At 46.6% G+C, this 18,406-nt stretch overlaps 1 protein-coding gene across 4 annotated transcripts in view; it reads right to left on the reverse strand.

Moving 5' to 3' along the window:
- The window catches only part of LOC122399100 (homeobox protein homothorax), a 500,548-nt gene that overhangs the window by 453,375 nt on the left and 28,767 nt on the right, over nucleotides 1–18,406 (reverse strand). For all 4 annotated transcript variants that reach the window (XM_043399504.1, XM_043399502.1, XM_043399501.1 and 1 more), the window contains exon 4: nucleotides 6,561–6,611. In XM_043399504.1, the coding sequence (XP_043255439.1) occupies nucleotides 6,561–6,611 (51 nt within the window). The remainder of the gene's footprint in view (nucleotides 1–6,560; nucleotides 6,612–18,406) is intronic.

Genomic DNA, 18,406 nt, shown 5'->3' on the forward strand with positions numbered 1-18,406 from the left:
CAACGCGAACCTTTATGATCGTCGTAACGATCGTTTCTTGATTATTAACTACGTCGAGTCTGCGGAATTTCTTGATTAGCTTTCCTTTAGAATTTCAACAAGGCCAGCCGAGAAGTTAACTATCATTTATTTATGAACTGTGAATTAACAGTTTATACCAGAGTGTTTCGTGCTTCCTTCGATTAAGAAAAATTCATACGTTTTACACGAAATGGAAAAATCTCCTTGGTAATCGAGAAGTGTTGTCGCGATCAATTAGCGAGGTAATACACTTTAGCGACTTAATAGCGTCCTTCGAGAGCTACCGGGAGGAATTTATCGACGTAAAATACTGTGCAAACGAAAATCCGTGATCAAAGAGAGCCGACTGGAGCAAGGATTAGCAGAACAGGTTAATTAATTCGTCCGCGGTGCGCAGCACGAAAAGGTCGAGCGGCAGGATGAGAGAAAGGTCAGGTAGGCCAGGAAACACTAGAAGCCTCTTTTTCACCGGCGAGTAAAGCTACACCCTCTCGTTTTGTTTCGTATCTGCTCCGTTTCCATGAATAAACTCCGACGGATATCCCCCGACGACGACGACGCGCGTTGCAGCCTCGAAGCTGGGGGCCCAATAAGACCCACAAAACGCAACCCGCTCGCGGAGTACACGGTAACGGTACCCTGGTAGCCAAGGATACCCGAAGCTGTGGGCTAGTTTACACGGAGAGTTTGATACGTGTACCAAGTGTACCTCGACAGGTTAAATAAGATCCTCCAGCTCCGTTCGACGTCGGTCCATCTCGTCCTTGCACGGTCCTACTTTGTTCAAATAAATAAAACTAGCTCGAATAAGTTCTGTTTAATTTAACTGGTCCTCTTAAAAATTGTAAATGTTTCGAACTATCTTTGTAATAAAATTCGATATCGGAAGCATATTAGAGCGTACACAAACTGTTTCTGTCAGAGTGCATATTAATATTTCATTATGTCCGCATTCGCAGTTATGCACACTCGCGCGACTGATTATAAATATCGATGAAACGGAGCTCGATACGTGACATATGCGACCTTTGTTTCGCAATTTTTCTGCCTCTCGTTTCGCAGATATTTTCGATTCTCCGTTAAACCAAGATGGCACCGTTTGAGGAACGAGTTTCTTTTCGCGAGACTGTTTAGAGTTTGGCGAAATCCATTTTTTCGGACCGATCCTTTGAAAATCTGTTAATACAACGAGATTATATTAAATTCTAAATACGAGGTTTGAAATGAGAATACCCCCTTAAGCCCCGTCCGCATGAGAACGTCGCCGAACGACGGCCAACATCCGCCCGCCGAGTGCCCTCGCGGTAATAATTATTCTCGTAACGCAAGAGCGGCAATTAGCATCTCATTGGCTCATTTCTCGCTTATGCTAATGGGGAATATTATTAAAGCGCGTGTGCGAGGGCTGATCTCCGTTTCGTTCGGAGGCCCTTGAAGAACGCTGCCCGTAAACCCTCGTTTGCTTGCTTTGCTCTCTTCCGCGCCCAAGTCTTTCCTTTCCTCGTTTACGACGTCGTGGAAGAAGCCTGGGACACTGTTTTGTCCGCCCACGAGGTGCCACCGCCACGCAAACGATTAGACTCTTCCCAGGATGCCGCGGAAACGGAAAACGAGCCTAGCTTAGAATTTCTGGGCCCGAAACTCGAGGAACGTGGGTGTCTATTGTGCTGGAGGGTGGCGTGCAAATGTTCGAGGCATTGAAAGACATCAGATTTTGATATTTAAATATCAACAAAGTTAATATTGTCTAACAATTTTTAATTGATCAAGAGTGGCCTAGAATCTTTAGGAAAAAACGCTTGCAATTTGGAGAGGTACGAGGTCGGAGCACCGACGAAATTAGATGTCACCGGAAGAGCTTTAAAAAGAGGTTTCCAGGACGCGGGGGATATTTTCGTCCCCATTGGAACGTTTAAGATAAGATCCGCATACCAGCGGAAAACACGGATTCCACCGAAGAATAGAGGAAGAGCTTTCTCCGTGGTGAAAAGATTCGCCGAGGGCGAACGAGGATTCTCGTTGCTTTTAACCCCGAGGAAACCCTTGACCTTCGGTGAATTGAGAGAAGGAGCTCGCTACACGTTTTACCTCGTCCGCCATTGTAAGTGCCTCTTCCGGCGTGGAACAACTCCGACCCCGTTCTCTGTGTTGTTGTCGAAGGTTAAAGGTACCAACGGAAGACTCCTCGTCACACGTATGCAGAATGCAACCGTAATTTATCTCGTCAGACGCCGCGTATTAAGAGGCGAAAGAAAACTGCACGCCCTAAAACGGAGCCTCGCCGAACTATGTGGGAATTCATCTTCCTTAATGATATAGCTGTACCTCGACTTTGCACCTAACGTACGCTTGTGGTTATAAGTTTGTTAAACGACCGCCTGTTCCCATACTCGGTCTCAAAAATAGTCCACGCGAGCGATAAACATTTTGATCTTTTTAATTTCACAAAATGTACAAAAATTAAGATACGAGTTCGTGTCTTTTAGCAAGTGTCGCTCGAGTCGCGCCAACGAGGGGAATAAAAATTAATTTCCAGCGTCATGATTTCCTCGTTTTCCGTTCTCCCGACGCCGAGAGCGGCTTTGCTCTGCCGATAATCTCTTCGAAAAATAATTCCCTCCGGCGGCGCGCAAAAACTCGCGAATCGAATCCGCTAGAGAATTTACGAACGGTCGGGAGAACTCGAGGCGCGAAGAAACCAAGCGGTTCGGTAGAGGAGGAGGGCAGAATCTTCTCGAATCGAAAATCACAATCGCGGGATCGGCGTTGCTCGCCGCCAGAAGCCCGGCGTAGCTTCATTACGTCCGTGGCAAATCGCAATCTACGAGCAATGAGCTTCTATCGTAAAGAACAGGCACGTAACGTCCGCGGTTTTTTGCTCTGGCTATCCCCTCTCCACGCGCCAGCGGTTCTTTCTCCCTTCCTTCGGGGCCCTTTTTCCCCCCTCCCGCCGCTACCGGCCTTTCTTCTCGCTCGTTCTGGCACTCGAGGTCCCCGCTCGGCGCTCGCATGGCCGTCGATCGACGGACGCTTTTTGCTGATAATTTCGCGGAATGGAAAAGTCGTGATCGAGGAAGCGTCTTCGACGTTGCAAGGACGCGACGTTTCCTTCGATCTGTCGTCACGCTCCGACTACTCGGGGCCTGAGGAGGGCCCGAAAATTCGGGACAGCTGCGAGTGTCGATCGAAAAGCGCGGGAAAGAACCGAGTTTCCTACTCGGTGGGTTCCTCGCAAAACTCACTCTTGCGATTTCGAGTGTCTGGAAGTTTCGTGGGATTCGTGAGCAGAAGTCAGAATTTAAAACAGACCCAAATCGGAGGAAACGTTTTTGAGCTATTGCGTTCGCAGCAACAGGTGTAATGATAGCGACCGAGATTGGATCAATGATGGCCGGTCGTAATAACTCATTTATGGTCTGACCGTTTAATTTTAAGAGCCACGAAACTATCTACGCAACACAAACGAAAAATAATCTACAAAAATTGTGAATTTATACTTCCGATAGAGAACGATTGCTCGTAATTAGTGTGTCAGTCTTGATCCGCCATTACGTTTCTCTTTTAACGACTAAACCTCCCGTCCCTCGAACGCTGCTACTATCAGATTCCGAAAACGTGAAACATTCAATAATTCAGCGATGTATTTTTTGTAAATCTCGTATTAAATAAGACGCTAGGCCTCGCGCAGAGGATGCAGTCGCTAAACGTCAAAAGTTTCCATGAAAAATTCCACACGGAGATCGTCGAGACGCGTTTCCATGGAACGACGACGACGTCTGGTCGTGTTTATTTTTTAAATTCAGATGCAACGCGTCTGGTGGCTGTCGAACATTCGCGCTCAGATTTACTTAATGTCGTGGATGCATAATTGCGTCCAGCTCGGGTTTGGCATTTTCTAGAACGTTGTATCCGGTAACGCGTAATATTCCTCGCGTGTTCGACGAGGCTTTTCCATTCTTTTTCGTCGAATTTTTTTGTCCTGCGCGCCTGTGTACGTTTCGGTTTTATTTCCTTTTTTTCTTTTTTTTCTCCCTCTCTCTCCCCCCCAGCAGATCGAGACTGGCCGACAGTTGTGACAACAGCGGCGCGAGATGCGAGCCCCGGGTACACCTTGCGTGGATATGTTTGCGCGCGGACCGATGCCGTCATGACAGCTCAGATAACGGGCGTGACATTTTGAAAAATTGAGGCCAACGATGCGAACAACGTCAACGAAATGCATCCCCGTCGTCCCCGTTCCTCCGTGCCCCGAAAAAAAAACCCGTGTACGCGGAACCGTACACCGGTTCACCATTAACACGCTCGATATATCCAATTTTGAATTACGGCCGGATATTCGCGAGAACGCGCCAACCTTTTCGACCGGAGAGAACCCGCGGACCTCCATGCGTCACGAAAGAGAACCAGCTCGAATATTATCAAACCCCATTCGAGAATAACTGGAAAGTTTATTGGGCGATAGCGATTAAATAAAATATAAAGATTGACAAATATTTTCATCGTGCTAATGTAGGATATTTGTGTTGAATGTTTGTGTCACGCTGCAGTTCGGTTCGGAGATGTGTGTTGAATGTTTGTGTCACGCTGTAGTTTGGAGTAATGTGAAGTTATGTGCAAAAGGATTGAGTGTGTTTTGTTGATAAAGAAGGGGTTACCAGGGACAGGGAAACAACGGGTAGAGAGGAACGAGTGATTGAAAGAGACAGACGTGGTTTGAATTTGTGTGGATAATTAACGAGATTTTGATTTGTGTAAAAAGATTGTGTGTTTATTGTGTTTCAAATTCGTTCATTTAGTTATATTATTTGTACATTTGTTCCAAATACAATTCTTTTTCGGTAAATCCTACACTAATGATGTATAAACTAATGGTAATTGGTTTGAATTGGTGAGTATAGAAAACAGTCCGGAATAAATTCGAAAAATATAAGTAGAATGTAGGATGTGGAGAATAATAATAGATGAAAATGCAAACTAGAATTACTTTATATCCTGCGCTTGGACGTAACGATAGTAAGAGAAAAACAGCAGATAATAGTCCAGATGTCTCATTAGATGACAAAGTAAATGGGACAGTATACATAACTGATAGTACAGAATACCACGGACATAACGTTCAGGTAGAAATACAAAAGGCTGCCACCTTGAATGCATGCAGAGTGTTATACGACGTATACGACGTACAAATATAAAAACGAAATATATTATAAGTCTCTCCGGCTGGTTTTGCCTAGGATAGCGATGGAACCAGCGACAAAGATGGCTAATTGTTCGGAGCGGAGCGGATAGGAAACGGTAAACGAGCAAAGGCCACTGGCCCAAGTAACAAGGACAAAAGTCGAGAAGGAATCCATAATGGCAGGTCGACATTGAGCTGGCTGGAGCATCGGGCGTCCAGCCGAGGAATACACCCGAGTTATTTAAAAAGCCCACTGTCCGTTATCTCGATCGGAGAACGCGGAGAGTCGTTTGAAATATCTCTTCCTCCGGTGTTTCGAAGGTCTGCCATTCAGAATGGCTGCCACACGGCCGGCCACGAGGAAACAAAGGCGCAGCGCCGAGTTCCCGAACGTTTTTCTCCTCTAATTACCGCCGCGGAGTTTTGCATACGTTTCCTCTGCGCGCGTTCAAATCACCGGGAACGCGCGCGGGGACCTCGAAAGGAAAACGAAAGTTCCGGGGACACGAATTCTAGATTCTAGCCTCTCAAAAACGGTAGAGCGACTTAGAAATTTGCCCGATGGAGAGAGACATTGCTCGTAGTTCACAGGAAACGTCGTGCTTCGAAAGAGAGGAAGCTTCAACGCCTCGTCTGGTTTCGTTTTCCACCGGACGTGCACTTTCTTGCAGTTTCCTTCGCCTAATTACCGTGATGGTGGTGTACGCGTGTTGTTGTTCGCTCGCGTTTAAATCACCGGGACTCGAGCAATCGTGGAATTGGAAAGGAAAATATAAGGTTCGAATACAGCGACGAGCTAAATTATTGGCATTTGATATCCTGTCAAAAGTGGAACGAATTTTACTTGTTTCGCGATTAAAAATAAATGATTTATCGCGTTAAATGCTGTTTCATTTTGATAAATTGGTATAACGGAATACGGTGATAGCAGAGCATAAAAATTCGGAAAATCGCGTGACTCGATCAAAATGAAAAAAGGTACCATCGATGGTGGGAAGGAAACGCGTGACTTTGTAGCGTCCCGCGTGCGATTAGATTTTCTTACGGGCAGTGTGCCCGCTTCCCGTAATTTCCATCGACAATTAAACGCTTCCCGTCTGGGGGCGGCGATCCGAGGCATCTTTTCTTCCATCGTCATTCTTCAAAACGAACGCGCCGGGTGGGCAGCGCGCGTCCGTACGTATCCCGGCGTGCGATCACCAGATAAAATTGAACGATTAGGCGCAAACGAGGCGAGCGTGCTCGCATACGGAAGAAGAAACGACTCGATGGACACGGTCAACGGAGAAAAGAAAACAACGGGTAAGACATTTTTATCATCGGTGGTCTACGCGACACTGCAAATAAGGAAAATACTCACCAACGAGTCCACCTCCGGATCCGCGATGTAGTAGGGTTTCTCTTGTCTGATCTGTAACAAACGAGCACACACACGCAGGTTAGAGCTTTGGATAATTAGACTCGGTGGTAATTGCGGTATTAAAACTATAGGAACGATCGTATCTCGAATACTGTCTCTCCCTGTCTCTCTCTTTCCCCCTCGGTCATCCCTCTATCGACTCTCTCGCTGTCTCGTCATTTCTACCCCGTACTGGCCGGCCACACGGTTCGCTGTTCCAGCCAGTCTTTCTCCAAGCGATTTCCTTCGCGTGCTTCCTCTTAATTGGACCCCCACTGTTCAATTCGTACGTACAGAAACGGAAACGCGTCGGTGAACGCGATGGAATTCTCTCGACGGCGCGAGCAAGTCCAACGTCGAAGACGAAACGATCGTAAGGGAGAAAGAGAGACCGACGCAGGAGATTCTCAAGCATTTTCATGGCGCCGCGTAGTGCCGATCAGAATGGAAACAAAACGCACGCGGAGAACGATGCCCGACCGGTTGCTCGCTCTTAATTGGACCCACGGAGTTCTTATTGAAAGGACGGGGGCCAAAAGGAGCGATGGAAAAAACGAGACGGACGACGAATCCCGATGGAAAGTGGTTAATCTCGCGGAATCCACGACCAGACGATGATTATATGCCCCTCTCGACACCGAAACGCGCCATCTGATTAGGCAACCCCCGCCCGCCAACGGCGAATATCGTTAAAATTCTTCCTAGCCCACGATCCACCGATTCAAAACCATAAGAATAAATTGGAAAACCATCAAGCGGAGACGTTTATTGAGACGTACTACCCGAACGCACAAAAAGCCCCATAGAACCGGGAACGATCAATCGCCGCCATCTTAAGAAGCCGATCTTCGTGATTTCTTTCGATATCTCATAAATCGTTTTATGAGAAATATTAATATTTAATTCCGCGCAACCGAGTCAAACAGCAGTTTCTGGGTAACGTGTATTTTGTCTTCGGTCAAAAGCTAGAATTCATTCTGTATCGGATAGATTTTGCATCGATCGCGGAGATCACACTTTCGTAACAAGTTAATTTGCATTAATTAGCATCGATGAAAGCACCGACAACTATTTAACCAGATAAATGGTATATTTTATTTTTTCAGTCCCATTCCGACGTATTTTCCTAATTGAAAGTTAATTCTACAGCTTCTGTTTCCGCGACGTAAGAATTTCTTAAGCAACAAATTGTTCGCGTGAACTAAGCTGGAATTAGATTCTATTTATGAGATTAACCATTTGTAAGTATAATGTCGAGATACTTTGAAAACTTGTATTTCAAGACTCTCGCGCTTCTTCTGTGTGGCAAAACTTATGCAATACCTCCTCGCGATAACATTCACTGGAAGCTATGCAGCAACTATGTTAAACGCTGCGTTTTAAAACGTAATGCACTCTCAATATTAATGTATCGGTAATTGAATCTCGCGATTCGCTGCGCTGAGCAGAATGGAATTCCAGTTTCGAGCTTTCTCGAGACACGGCGCAGAAAAATATTCAAGCGTACAATCCTTTCTCGACGATTGTGCAATTTGTCTATTTACGCGTTAATATTTAGATTGTAAAGCGAAATATTCAAGTCCTGTGTCTTCCTTACATTTTGGCTTGAATTTAAATCTTCAGAATTTCACGAATCTGAGATAAAGTTTGCACGAGTTCGAACAGACCTTGTTGGTCGAATGTTCGACGAAAACACACACCCCGGGAGAAGAATGGACCACGAAAGAACGAGTCAAAAGCAAAAATCGAATTACGGATCCTCGGTTGGAAGCGGCTGGCTCGACTCTGCGCGAAACAGAAGAGTTCTCAGAACGGGACCAGAGCGTATTCATGAGTCTGAATTCTGAATGGGAGTTCCTCGCTCGTATCGGGTGTATGGGTAATGAAGGCGTCTCGTACGCCGAACAAAAATACTGTCAACTCTTCGTAGGGGGGGACTAGTTCTTGCAGGGTCCTGTCACCGTGCTTTTTCGACGATACCCAAGCGGCCTAGCGCCGCGCAGGTAGCCACGTCGATTACAAATTGTAAGCAGCCCCGCCGGTGGCTCGTTTTGCTCGCTCTCGACCAGTCGTTGTTCTTTTTTCTACGCGCATGGCCGACCTTTGTTACCGTTAACGACAATTTCGACGTCTCTCGCCGCCACCGGATCAAAAACCAACGGAGACTGTCGGGATCTGACCGAGAGAGACTCGTAACAGTTCAACACCTGGGAAATCGGGCGCTTTAAATGCTGTTTCTTTGGAACCCCAATTCGAACATCTTTAATTCTAAATTCAAACGGTGGAGTGATATTTTACTTTGATAGTATTGTGTCGTGGGCGTTGATTTCCCATGTTCCTTCGAAAGATGAATTTTCCACGTCGATCGAGGAAAGTTGGTCTCCGTGGCGAGTGGTCGGAGCTATCGAGCGCTGATTAGACGCTAGACAGGACGGGAGCACCTCGAGTGACAGCCAATTGAGTCCATGCATATGTATAAAGCGATGCCGAGCGCTATTAACGCGACGCTGCTCGTCGTTGAATATTCCAGATCGTCCATATATTTATCGCGGCGTGAATGAAACGAAAATATCGTCTTGGACGATCGCGCCATTGACGGGAGGCGACTCTTCCGGGCTCCTCGGCGGTGGATCGCCGGCATTCCGGGGCCGCGTAACGTAAAAATAAAACGGAAATCCTCGTAATATTCGTCGGGCCCGGTGGATGATGGCATCCACTCGCTAGGCGATGCTCGCCAGGGAGAAAAATAAATATCGATACGCAGGCAACGCGGGTTTCGAGATTCCCGCGTGGTATAACTTATCCGCGCGGGAGATAAAAATATTGTGCGATAATATTTAGAGAATGCTCTCGCGTTCCGGGCACGCGGCGCGTCTGTTTAGGCCAGGGCGTCGCGTGCACGCACGACGCCACGACGCCGTGGCTCTTCGTGGTGTGCGACGATCCCGCCGAGAGATATACGAAGCAGCTGGCCGCCGATGTTGCTTCAGCCATCGCCGGTGTTGGCGAAATTTTATTTTCGAACACTCGCCATCGTCGAAAAATGATTCGACGAAAAATTGTTGACCCGTGATAATTAATTTGCAATTTTTAGTATTTGCTCGCTCTAATGGAACCCCAATTTTTACCAAATAAGAGGAAATATTCGGAAGTTCACTGATCACTCTTTAGGGTACAAGGTTGGGGGCTTTGACATAGAGGATGGTTAAGTACATTGTATTAAATTTATGGGAATATTAAGTGTACAGTTTTAATCTTCTTAGCGGAAAATTGGCCCAAATATGAGCGGTCAACTTCGATTGAGTCCGTACGCCGAAAATACATCCTATTTACACAATTCGAAAAGCTTCGGGAACGAAATCAACCGCTTAAATGGAGGGCCCGACGCGACGCCGAAGAATAAAAATGAAATGCTCGTTGGGGGGCGAGAATCGTGGCAGGGTCGACGGACTAGGGACGAAGGAATTGTCTCCCGGTGTCCCCGCGCAGTAAAACGAATTGCATCCCGCGTAAACTTTACGGCACCTTCGTTCCTAGCCCCCGGAATCGGTCCCGTGGAAATATGCCCCGTGGAACGGTACTTTCGCCGAGGAAAAGCACGCGTTGTAAAACAATACAACGGACCCGTCGAAACCTGGCCGCCCCGTGTATACGAAAAAGTTTGGCTGCCTGGCCGAGCGCGCTCGTTGACTTTGGGAAACCTTGACTTCCCGAAGATCCCTCCTGGTACCTGACCAACGAAACGATCGTAAAAACCGACGAAAACTGCCACGGGCCTGACGGACGCGCGAGAATCGCACGAGCCCGTGGAGTTAATCCGGTAATAAAAGGAAATTTCGTTTATGGTCGCCGTTTAACCGTCACGGATTGGGAAACCGAAAGTTTCCTCCCGCAGGAGAATTAGGGGCTTTCGAACCTACGTCCATTTTATTATTCGCTCACGAATTAACGTTAATTTGTACAAGTAGCCTAATTCTTCATTTTTGTTTCGTTAACCCTTTAGAATCGTCGCTTGTACGCGTTGGAATTTCTGTATTCCAAGTTTCTTTACGACTCTCTAACTGTAATAATAAATTTTCTTTATTGCGCGTAAGATTATGCAATTAGAAGTTCGATGAAGATTGAGGTACGACCGCAAACGGTTAATTCTGCTCAGGCAGTCGCAAAAAGGATGGGTAGGGCAGGTCTACGACGAAGGAATTTCGTGCGGACTTCGAGGATGACGATTGACCGATTTCTCGAGCAGAAGAAAGGCCAGGTGAGAGAGGAGCACGCGGACAAAGCGCAGAAACCGTTCGTAGCTGGACAGACAATTCGTCGACGAGGAGCTACGCCGTGAAACCGGTCCGTCGCGGGATAAGCTCGAGCCAGAACGAGCCAGAACTTCCTCGCGCAAGCTTCGTTTCGTTAATTAGCTCCGAATCGACCGGTACGCCGTTAGCAAAGCATCGATAGCCCCGGTATCGCGTCCTGGATCGTTCAACCTGCCGCGCGCAGGAATTCTGTGTAATCGGCTTTAATTGCATCGATTCGCTGGCGACCAATAAACCGGACAATAAAGCGGAAATCTATTAAATTTTTCCGCGCTGCGAAGATTTGTAACATCGGACACGGAACAATCGAGCCAGCTTTTGCGCGGGGAAACCGGTAGCGCGGATAAATCGACGATCGCGCCTCGGCGCCGACAAAAGAGACGTCGTGGGTGTCGTTATCGCGATTATGATAATCCTACTTTCAGCTTCTACGCGCTGCGCTTCGTTTAACACTCGTTTCTTGCATCAAGATGCGTTGCGGATACTTGAAATAAAATCTTCAACTTTGATAATCCAGAATATGATTTAGGTGCGAGAAAGCGAGCCTTTTGTAAGAATTTGTAACGATATAAAATAATAGACGAAGAATTAGAGTTATGGATCCTGCAGTGTGCGGAGCAGGAAATACAAATTATTTTTCTTGTTTTCCGTCACAATTATTTATACGAATTCTTACATAATTGATTGACTGTGTACCGGCAGAATTTCCATGAGTGACGGCCCAATTATACAATACATATATGGCTTATGTTCGCTCGGTCTGAATGGCCAGCAGTTGTGTAATTAACACGTCCACTGCTGTGCTGGTTTTTCCTGTCCAGGCATGTTCTCAAAATTTGTTCCAATTACAGCGTGAAAAACACGAATATTGACTCCTAGCGGTATCGTTTAAAACTTTATAAATTCATATTTCAAATATGCGCAGAAATGAATTGACGAAGTAGTTTGTGTATCTGATATTTTCGAGCGTAGACGAGCGTAGCCAGTTTAAGGGTCGAAGAATTGAGAGAAAGGACCAACGTTCTCCAACTATGGGGATCCTGTTCGAGTTAACTATACACCTTCGAATAGAAAAAAATCAGCCAGGTGCATAAATTCATAGAGAACGGTGTCCACACCTCCGAGGTGGAGAAGCAGGTAGCGTGCGCGGAGGACGTGCTCGTCTCGCGGTCCTATTAGTCAGGCTGTCAGTGCGGGGGCCATCGTTTTACAAGGGTTTAATGCCCCCGGAGGTGCATTCTAATTGCACCAATAAATCCCGACGGGTCCTCGTCCGTCGTTTCCCGCTCGTCTCCTTTCAGGCTGCCTTTACGGGACCGAGTACGGGACAACCGTCGTCCTGAGATCGCCAGGGCTTTCCGAACGCCCACGTTTCGCGCTTGTCGACACCGTTTCGGCAGTTTCGAGCGCGACCTACGCTCCTCCTCGATTGGATCTGGACAAACTTTATTCGCGGCCAACGAATAAAAATACTCTTCCTTTCTTTCGTGTCGATTCCTCGCGGAGAATTCTGAGTAAATTCGATGACGTGGCGTGCAAGACACATTAACCACCTATTAGCCTCGACGTAGGTACGCAGTAAAACAAGTAATGCAATTACCATTCGTAAATTCTATTTGCAAAAATTCCAACGAATAATTTTGTGCCCTCTTGAGCAACGGCGTAAAATTCGTTTGTAAAACGGTGGAAGAAGCGAGCGATTTTGCGGTCGGTGTTGAGCGTCGCGTGTTTACACTTTTGTGCGTGGTACGAGGGACGGCTCGAAAAACTTGGGATGCTCCTTTGGACGGGAGCGATTAATTTGAACGCAACGGAGCGCAACGCCGCGCACCGGGACGCCGACGAGAGCGAAATTTTCGCAGCGGAGCGTCCTGGCCGGTGGGCACGAAAACTGGGACGGGCGATCCCCGCCTGGGTAAAAAAAAGGGCAGGCAACAATGCGCGCGCGCAACGCGGCCCAGCGGGACGCTTCCCGCGGCGCGCGTTGCTACGTCGCAGCCAGCCCGAAAGCCAAACCTTCCAGGCGACGCGCAAAAAGGGAGCTCGCGCGGAATGTATCGAGGCCCCATAGGGCACGCACGATCCCGTGGACCGCACCGGGGATAATGCCCGGGCCCCCATTGAATAGATCAATTTACAATGGCAGAAAATGAGCAGCGCTTCGCCGTCTCCGCGGCACCCCTTCTTCCCCCTCCACACGGGCCCCCCGAGACCATGGTTCGCCGCTTCTCACGACTCGACGGTGGTCGTACCGCGACTGAGACTGCGCATGCGCGACGACTGGTACGCCTGTGCATCGCGCATGCGCTACTCGGGGCCCGCCGGCGCGCACGCAACCGAAACTACACGCGGTGCATCCGTACGCTCGCGCACGCTGCCCTTTTGTCGCGCCGGTGCCCTACGTGCGTCTCTTATGCGCGTTTCGAGCATCGACGGGGTGCAAAAGGGCTCGAACGCGAGCGGACACGCCTCAAAAACCGCCGCAAGAGGATTGACACCTGCTTATCTTTTCAGACATACACGCTGCTGAGCGGGCACAAACCCCCCCTACCTCTGCTCTTCAGAGAACCGGACTCTAAAATTCTGTACTCCGGTACGGATCGCTGGGATTCAACGTGTCTAGACATTCCACGCTTAATCATCATATATTGTAATTAATTATAATCATACGCTCGCTGCCTTTGTTGTTTTATAAATATTTGTATCGCGTACGCTTCCATAATTTAGTCGGAGAACCGACCGTCACAGTCCGCGTTACGTTTGCAACCATTTAATTAGCGTAACGCGTGCTTTTAATTGTTACTTCTAGCACGTCAAATTGCTACGCGCTGTCAGTAAATTATTTAAGTGACTGACGGAGAAGAGAACGATGAAAAAATTATCTCAGATCTAATCTGTTTTGATAAAAATATGGACTTTTTAATGGGACTTGTATAGAAATGTTTTCGACAGCACGTAACAGAACCGTTTTCTTCGTATCGTGTAATTAGACTTCAATTGTGTAGATATAGTCACAATTTGTATTCTTGTTTGACGAGTAACGGATAAACAGCTTTGTATCTTCTATTCGTTATTCGAAATTCGTGTCGCGATAAGAGTTCTGCGCGTCCCTGTTCTAGACCACCGTGTCGACAGATCGATGGAAAATAAAGAACGAGTGGGCGAGGATCCTCTTGATAATCGGCCGTGTAATCTGTGGCGTCTCGGTCGCCGACGACGGCGGACGAACAAAATGAACACCGGGACCGTGGAAAAGCAACCGAGTCCCTGACGAGGCAAGAGATAAATGCTCGAAGTCGCCTAATGCTCGTGACTCGATATCAAAATTCATTATCCGTCCTCGAACGTGGGGGGACACGCCACGGGGCGAGCAACTGTCCTTTCCCCCCTCGACAATTTGTTTATCCGCTCGGGGGTCGGTGTACAATCTCTGAATTGGCGGGACACGTCCAACGGCGAACGCACCGGCTGTTTCCTCGTTGCGTTTCGAAGGATTCGCGGCCCTGGAGGCGATCTACGGCGCAGATATCTCGAGGTACGGACGATGTGTCATCATCGACTCGCGATTCGTTAACGGACAAGGAAATTAATTGCGTCGATAATGCGTGTGACGTACACGGTTCGACCGAACGGACACGATGCTCGAGGCGAATCGACGCGAACGGAGACGATAAACAGCCATGCGTGAGCTTGAAAATGTGCAACTAAATGTCGCCCAATTACAGTTCAGGAATCGTAAAATTACGTTGATGAAAATAGGTGATGGAAATAATAAATTCCATATAGAAACTCTTCTTGTTTTTGTTTGGCGAATAATAAAATATATCTGGACCCAATGAGTCCCAACGACTGGAGTCTAGAACCTCGTTACGTTCTTCCTTCGAAGAGAAACCAAAAACCGCGTGACGGGCCACAAAGAATTCTGCGGTTTCCCTAATTCCAGGCCATGCGTTGTCACGAGCGATCGTTTCGTGAGGGAATGTGTCCGAAGGGCCCCGGGGGCCTCACCAGTGATTTCGAACCGCTCCAAATGAGTCACGTCTCTTCGATACGACCCTCTCTATCTGAACGAAACTAGGGCTACGACCCATTAATATTTTAGCAAAATTTATGGCCACAAAAATGATGGCCGACGTTTTTACAATTTGATGTGATAGAATTTTATTAGAAAATCTGTAAGCACTCCAAATAATTGTGAAGAGCACGTGTGTCGTCTATGAAACGATGAAACGGAAATAAAATTTGAGGGCAATTGTTCCAAGGAACTTCGAGAAGTTCGTTCAGGGCCGTGTTCCCCGGGGGACGCGAGCAACGAGCCGGAAGAAGACTCGCGTTCCCTTTCTTCGTCACTCTTTTGTCGCGTTTTGCTTTTCCTCTTTTACTTCTCACTCGCCGGTAACTCACCTGAGGCGAGTCCTCCCAAGGACACGCGTAGGTAACCGGAGAACCCATACGCGGGGCCTTGCGCCGCGGAACGATTTGGGCCTTTTAAAAACATCGCCGTTTCACCGTCCACGCTCGGGAGCACGTTCAGGTAGGTATACTACGGCGCAGCCATAAAGATTTCCCCCAACCAATGTTTACTATGTAAGAAAAATCCGTCTTTCCGTCCATAAAATGCCTTTTTACGACAGCGATGCTATTAATCATTAATTTATGCAATTCGAGATCTTAATCGAATAACTTGTTTCAAAAGTATATTCACGCAGCGCTTTCTCTGCCCGACCATGTATAAAATGTACTGTGTATCGATAAATCTTCGGAGATTAACGAGCTTGTAACAAAATTGGTAATTATTCGATAACTCGCTGTGCAACGACGATCCGTCTTTTCGATCGTAAAATGCATTTTTATGACATTATTAGTAATTTTGTACAAGTATTCAATATCGATGTATTTATCGACTTTGATCGAAGGATTTCATTACTTTTTCGATCAACGTCGATAAATACAAGTTAATTGCGAATTTATTAAAATAAACACGAGAAGAAGGTTTCATGATTACGCAAATTCCTCTTTTTTATCGAAATGGAGGGGAAACGACTATTCGCGCGGATAGTTTATGACTTGATTTTCTTAAAATTAACGACAGTGACGCAAAAATTTTTTCTAAAAATTCCAATTATCGAATCTAAATTCTATCCAGGGGGTATTTTGGTCCCCAGTGAGCCCTGTGGCCGTGTTCTGTCGAAAAGAATGTTGGATTTTAACCGGCGAAAAGGGTAATCGTTGTTTCCTCGTGTGGATACAACGATTTCGCAAAGACACGGAACGTCAGACCGTGGAAACAAAGTCGCGGCGATTAAGTCGAGCAGCGACGATAAAAATGTCGCCTTGGCGGTGGTTCTTTGCGCGGTTAGTCGATGCAAACTAATGCAGCACATTTAGATTGAGGGACGTCGTATCGGCACCCATGTATATCGCCAAGTCAAATAGCCGTGTGTCGCAGTTTATCTTCGCATAAAATTGCGCGTTCGTCTTGGTTGCCTGTTCTCCTGCGCGCCAATTGTTCGACGTCGTTTCGCCACCCCTGAATTTCGTCGTGGATTTCACTATTATCGAGTTTAAATGAAAATTTCTTTCCCAATAAAAAAAATACACCGAAGATCTCCGTTTCAATTTTTTGTTTTCATAATTATTTGTAGTCCTGTCTTGAAGCCCTTTTCTCAAAATTATATTTTTTATATATCCTGCGAGTAGTACCAGAGATCTAAAAATGATTTCCTTCGAGAATTCAAAGTAAAGTGTGCACTCGGTAGCTAAAATAAAATATGAGTCCAATGTCAGTTTATCTTTGCATAAATATTGCAACCATTCCTGTCATAAACGACATCGTCAGTCGTAGTTGCGCTATTATCGCCTTGAAACGTAAATTTTTCTTCAATTTCGCAGCACGTGTCGTTGTGCGTACTATTTCGTTCGAAATAAATAAAAATTCCAACTAACGTCGATCTTGTGACAATATTCCTGTGCTATAAATTGCGAAATTCCCATGTTACAATATCTTCCAATATCCTCTCGTACGTTAATTTTCACGTATCTCGTAAGTCGATTAATCCTGGCGTAAAAATTGCGCGTCTTTGCTGTTTCCTTTTGTTTCCTGGTATCGATTGTTCGACTTCGGGTGTTTATCAGGGGCACCCGGGTGTCGTGTTTTTTCGCGAGCAACCACGGACGCTGGGAAACGATCGACGGATCGTAATCTCTAAATATAGATCGTCGGTAATACAGTAGCAACTGCTTCGAGCCAACGCCACGACGAGATAACGATAAGAGTTAAGCCCCGGCGCGAGGAAGGATAAGGTGAGGTAGGTGGTCCGTGTCTTAATTCGACGTTGCTGCGTCATAGGTTCGATTCGAAAATAGGTTGGAAATTTCGCAGATCCTCGATGGATCTAGCATCGCAAACTCCCATCGTTTATCTCGCTATTCCATTCCCTATCAAGGGAATTTGTTTCCCTTTCGTGAGCTGTACAGTAGTACCTCGATTATTGCACACTTTCAGCCCCGATTCCGTGCAACACAGTAGCTTCACTCGGCGTATCTCCACCCACTTGTCGCCATACAGACTCTCGTGCAATAACCGAGGTACTATTATCTAACTACACACCTCAGTTAAAATGGCGTTTTTTTATAGCACTTGTATAGAGCATATTTGATAGCGTTACGGTGTCTTGGTACTTTACAACAGTTTTAACGATAGTAACTTAAAAGTTTACGAGTAATGGGATCAACGCGTTAGAGTGTTGATGATGTATATGAAAGATAAAAATCTTTGTTATTTTGGTGCACAACGCGTAGAACGGAACCAGCCTCGAATGGCGAACGGAGAAAGGGTTAGGTCATTAGTCCTGGCCGTTCTGTTATTTATCCGCGAGCATGTCGACATTACGTCGAGAGACAACCACGCGCATTCACGAATAGTCCGTTAGAATTGCGAAATTGACATGACATTTGCATCTTAATAAGGCGCATAGAATTACAAGGCTCGAAGACACGCGGAGAGCGGGGGTGAGAAAGGATACTCGAAGGCTCCGCGGCGTTTCTCTGCGCCAGGGTTTCTCAAACGAGGATCCTTGGAGCCGCGATAGTAGATAAGGCCCCGGAAGAAATGAAGAACGATTTCACGATTTGTTTTTTGTAAATATCGAAAATTCGAATTACTCAGAATTATTTATGCTGCTACCTGAACGGAGATTTATTTAAATGGCGGTTCAAGCGTTAAGAATGGACTACAGGGGACGAAGTAATTTATAAAACTGTCCATTTGTCAGCAATAATACAACCCTCGAACGTAATTAGTTCCTAAATGTGATTAAAAGCTTCTTGAATTTTAGCAAAATATACTCCATACTCTTTTCTCGTAATAAATTAATTACCGAAGTGACTCGGTTGTCACAGTTAATAATCCACCTGTCGCTCGACGGAATGAGCCATCAAATTCCTCGCATTCGACACATTTTAGGGCACCTGGTACTTCGACTCGTCCACGTA

This window comes from Colletes gigas, unplaced genomic scaffold, assembly GCF_013123115.1.
Source record: "Colletes gigas isolate AHSC1104 unplaced genomic scaffold, ASM1312311v1 Colletes_gigas_Sc00012, whole genome shotgun sequence".
Taxonomy (NCBI): domain Eukaryota; kingdom Metazoa; phylum Arthropoda; class Insecta; order Hymenoptera; family Colletidae; genus Colletes; species Colletes gigas.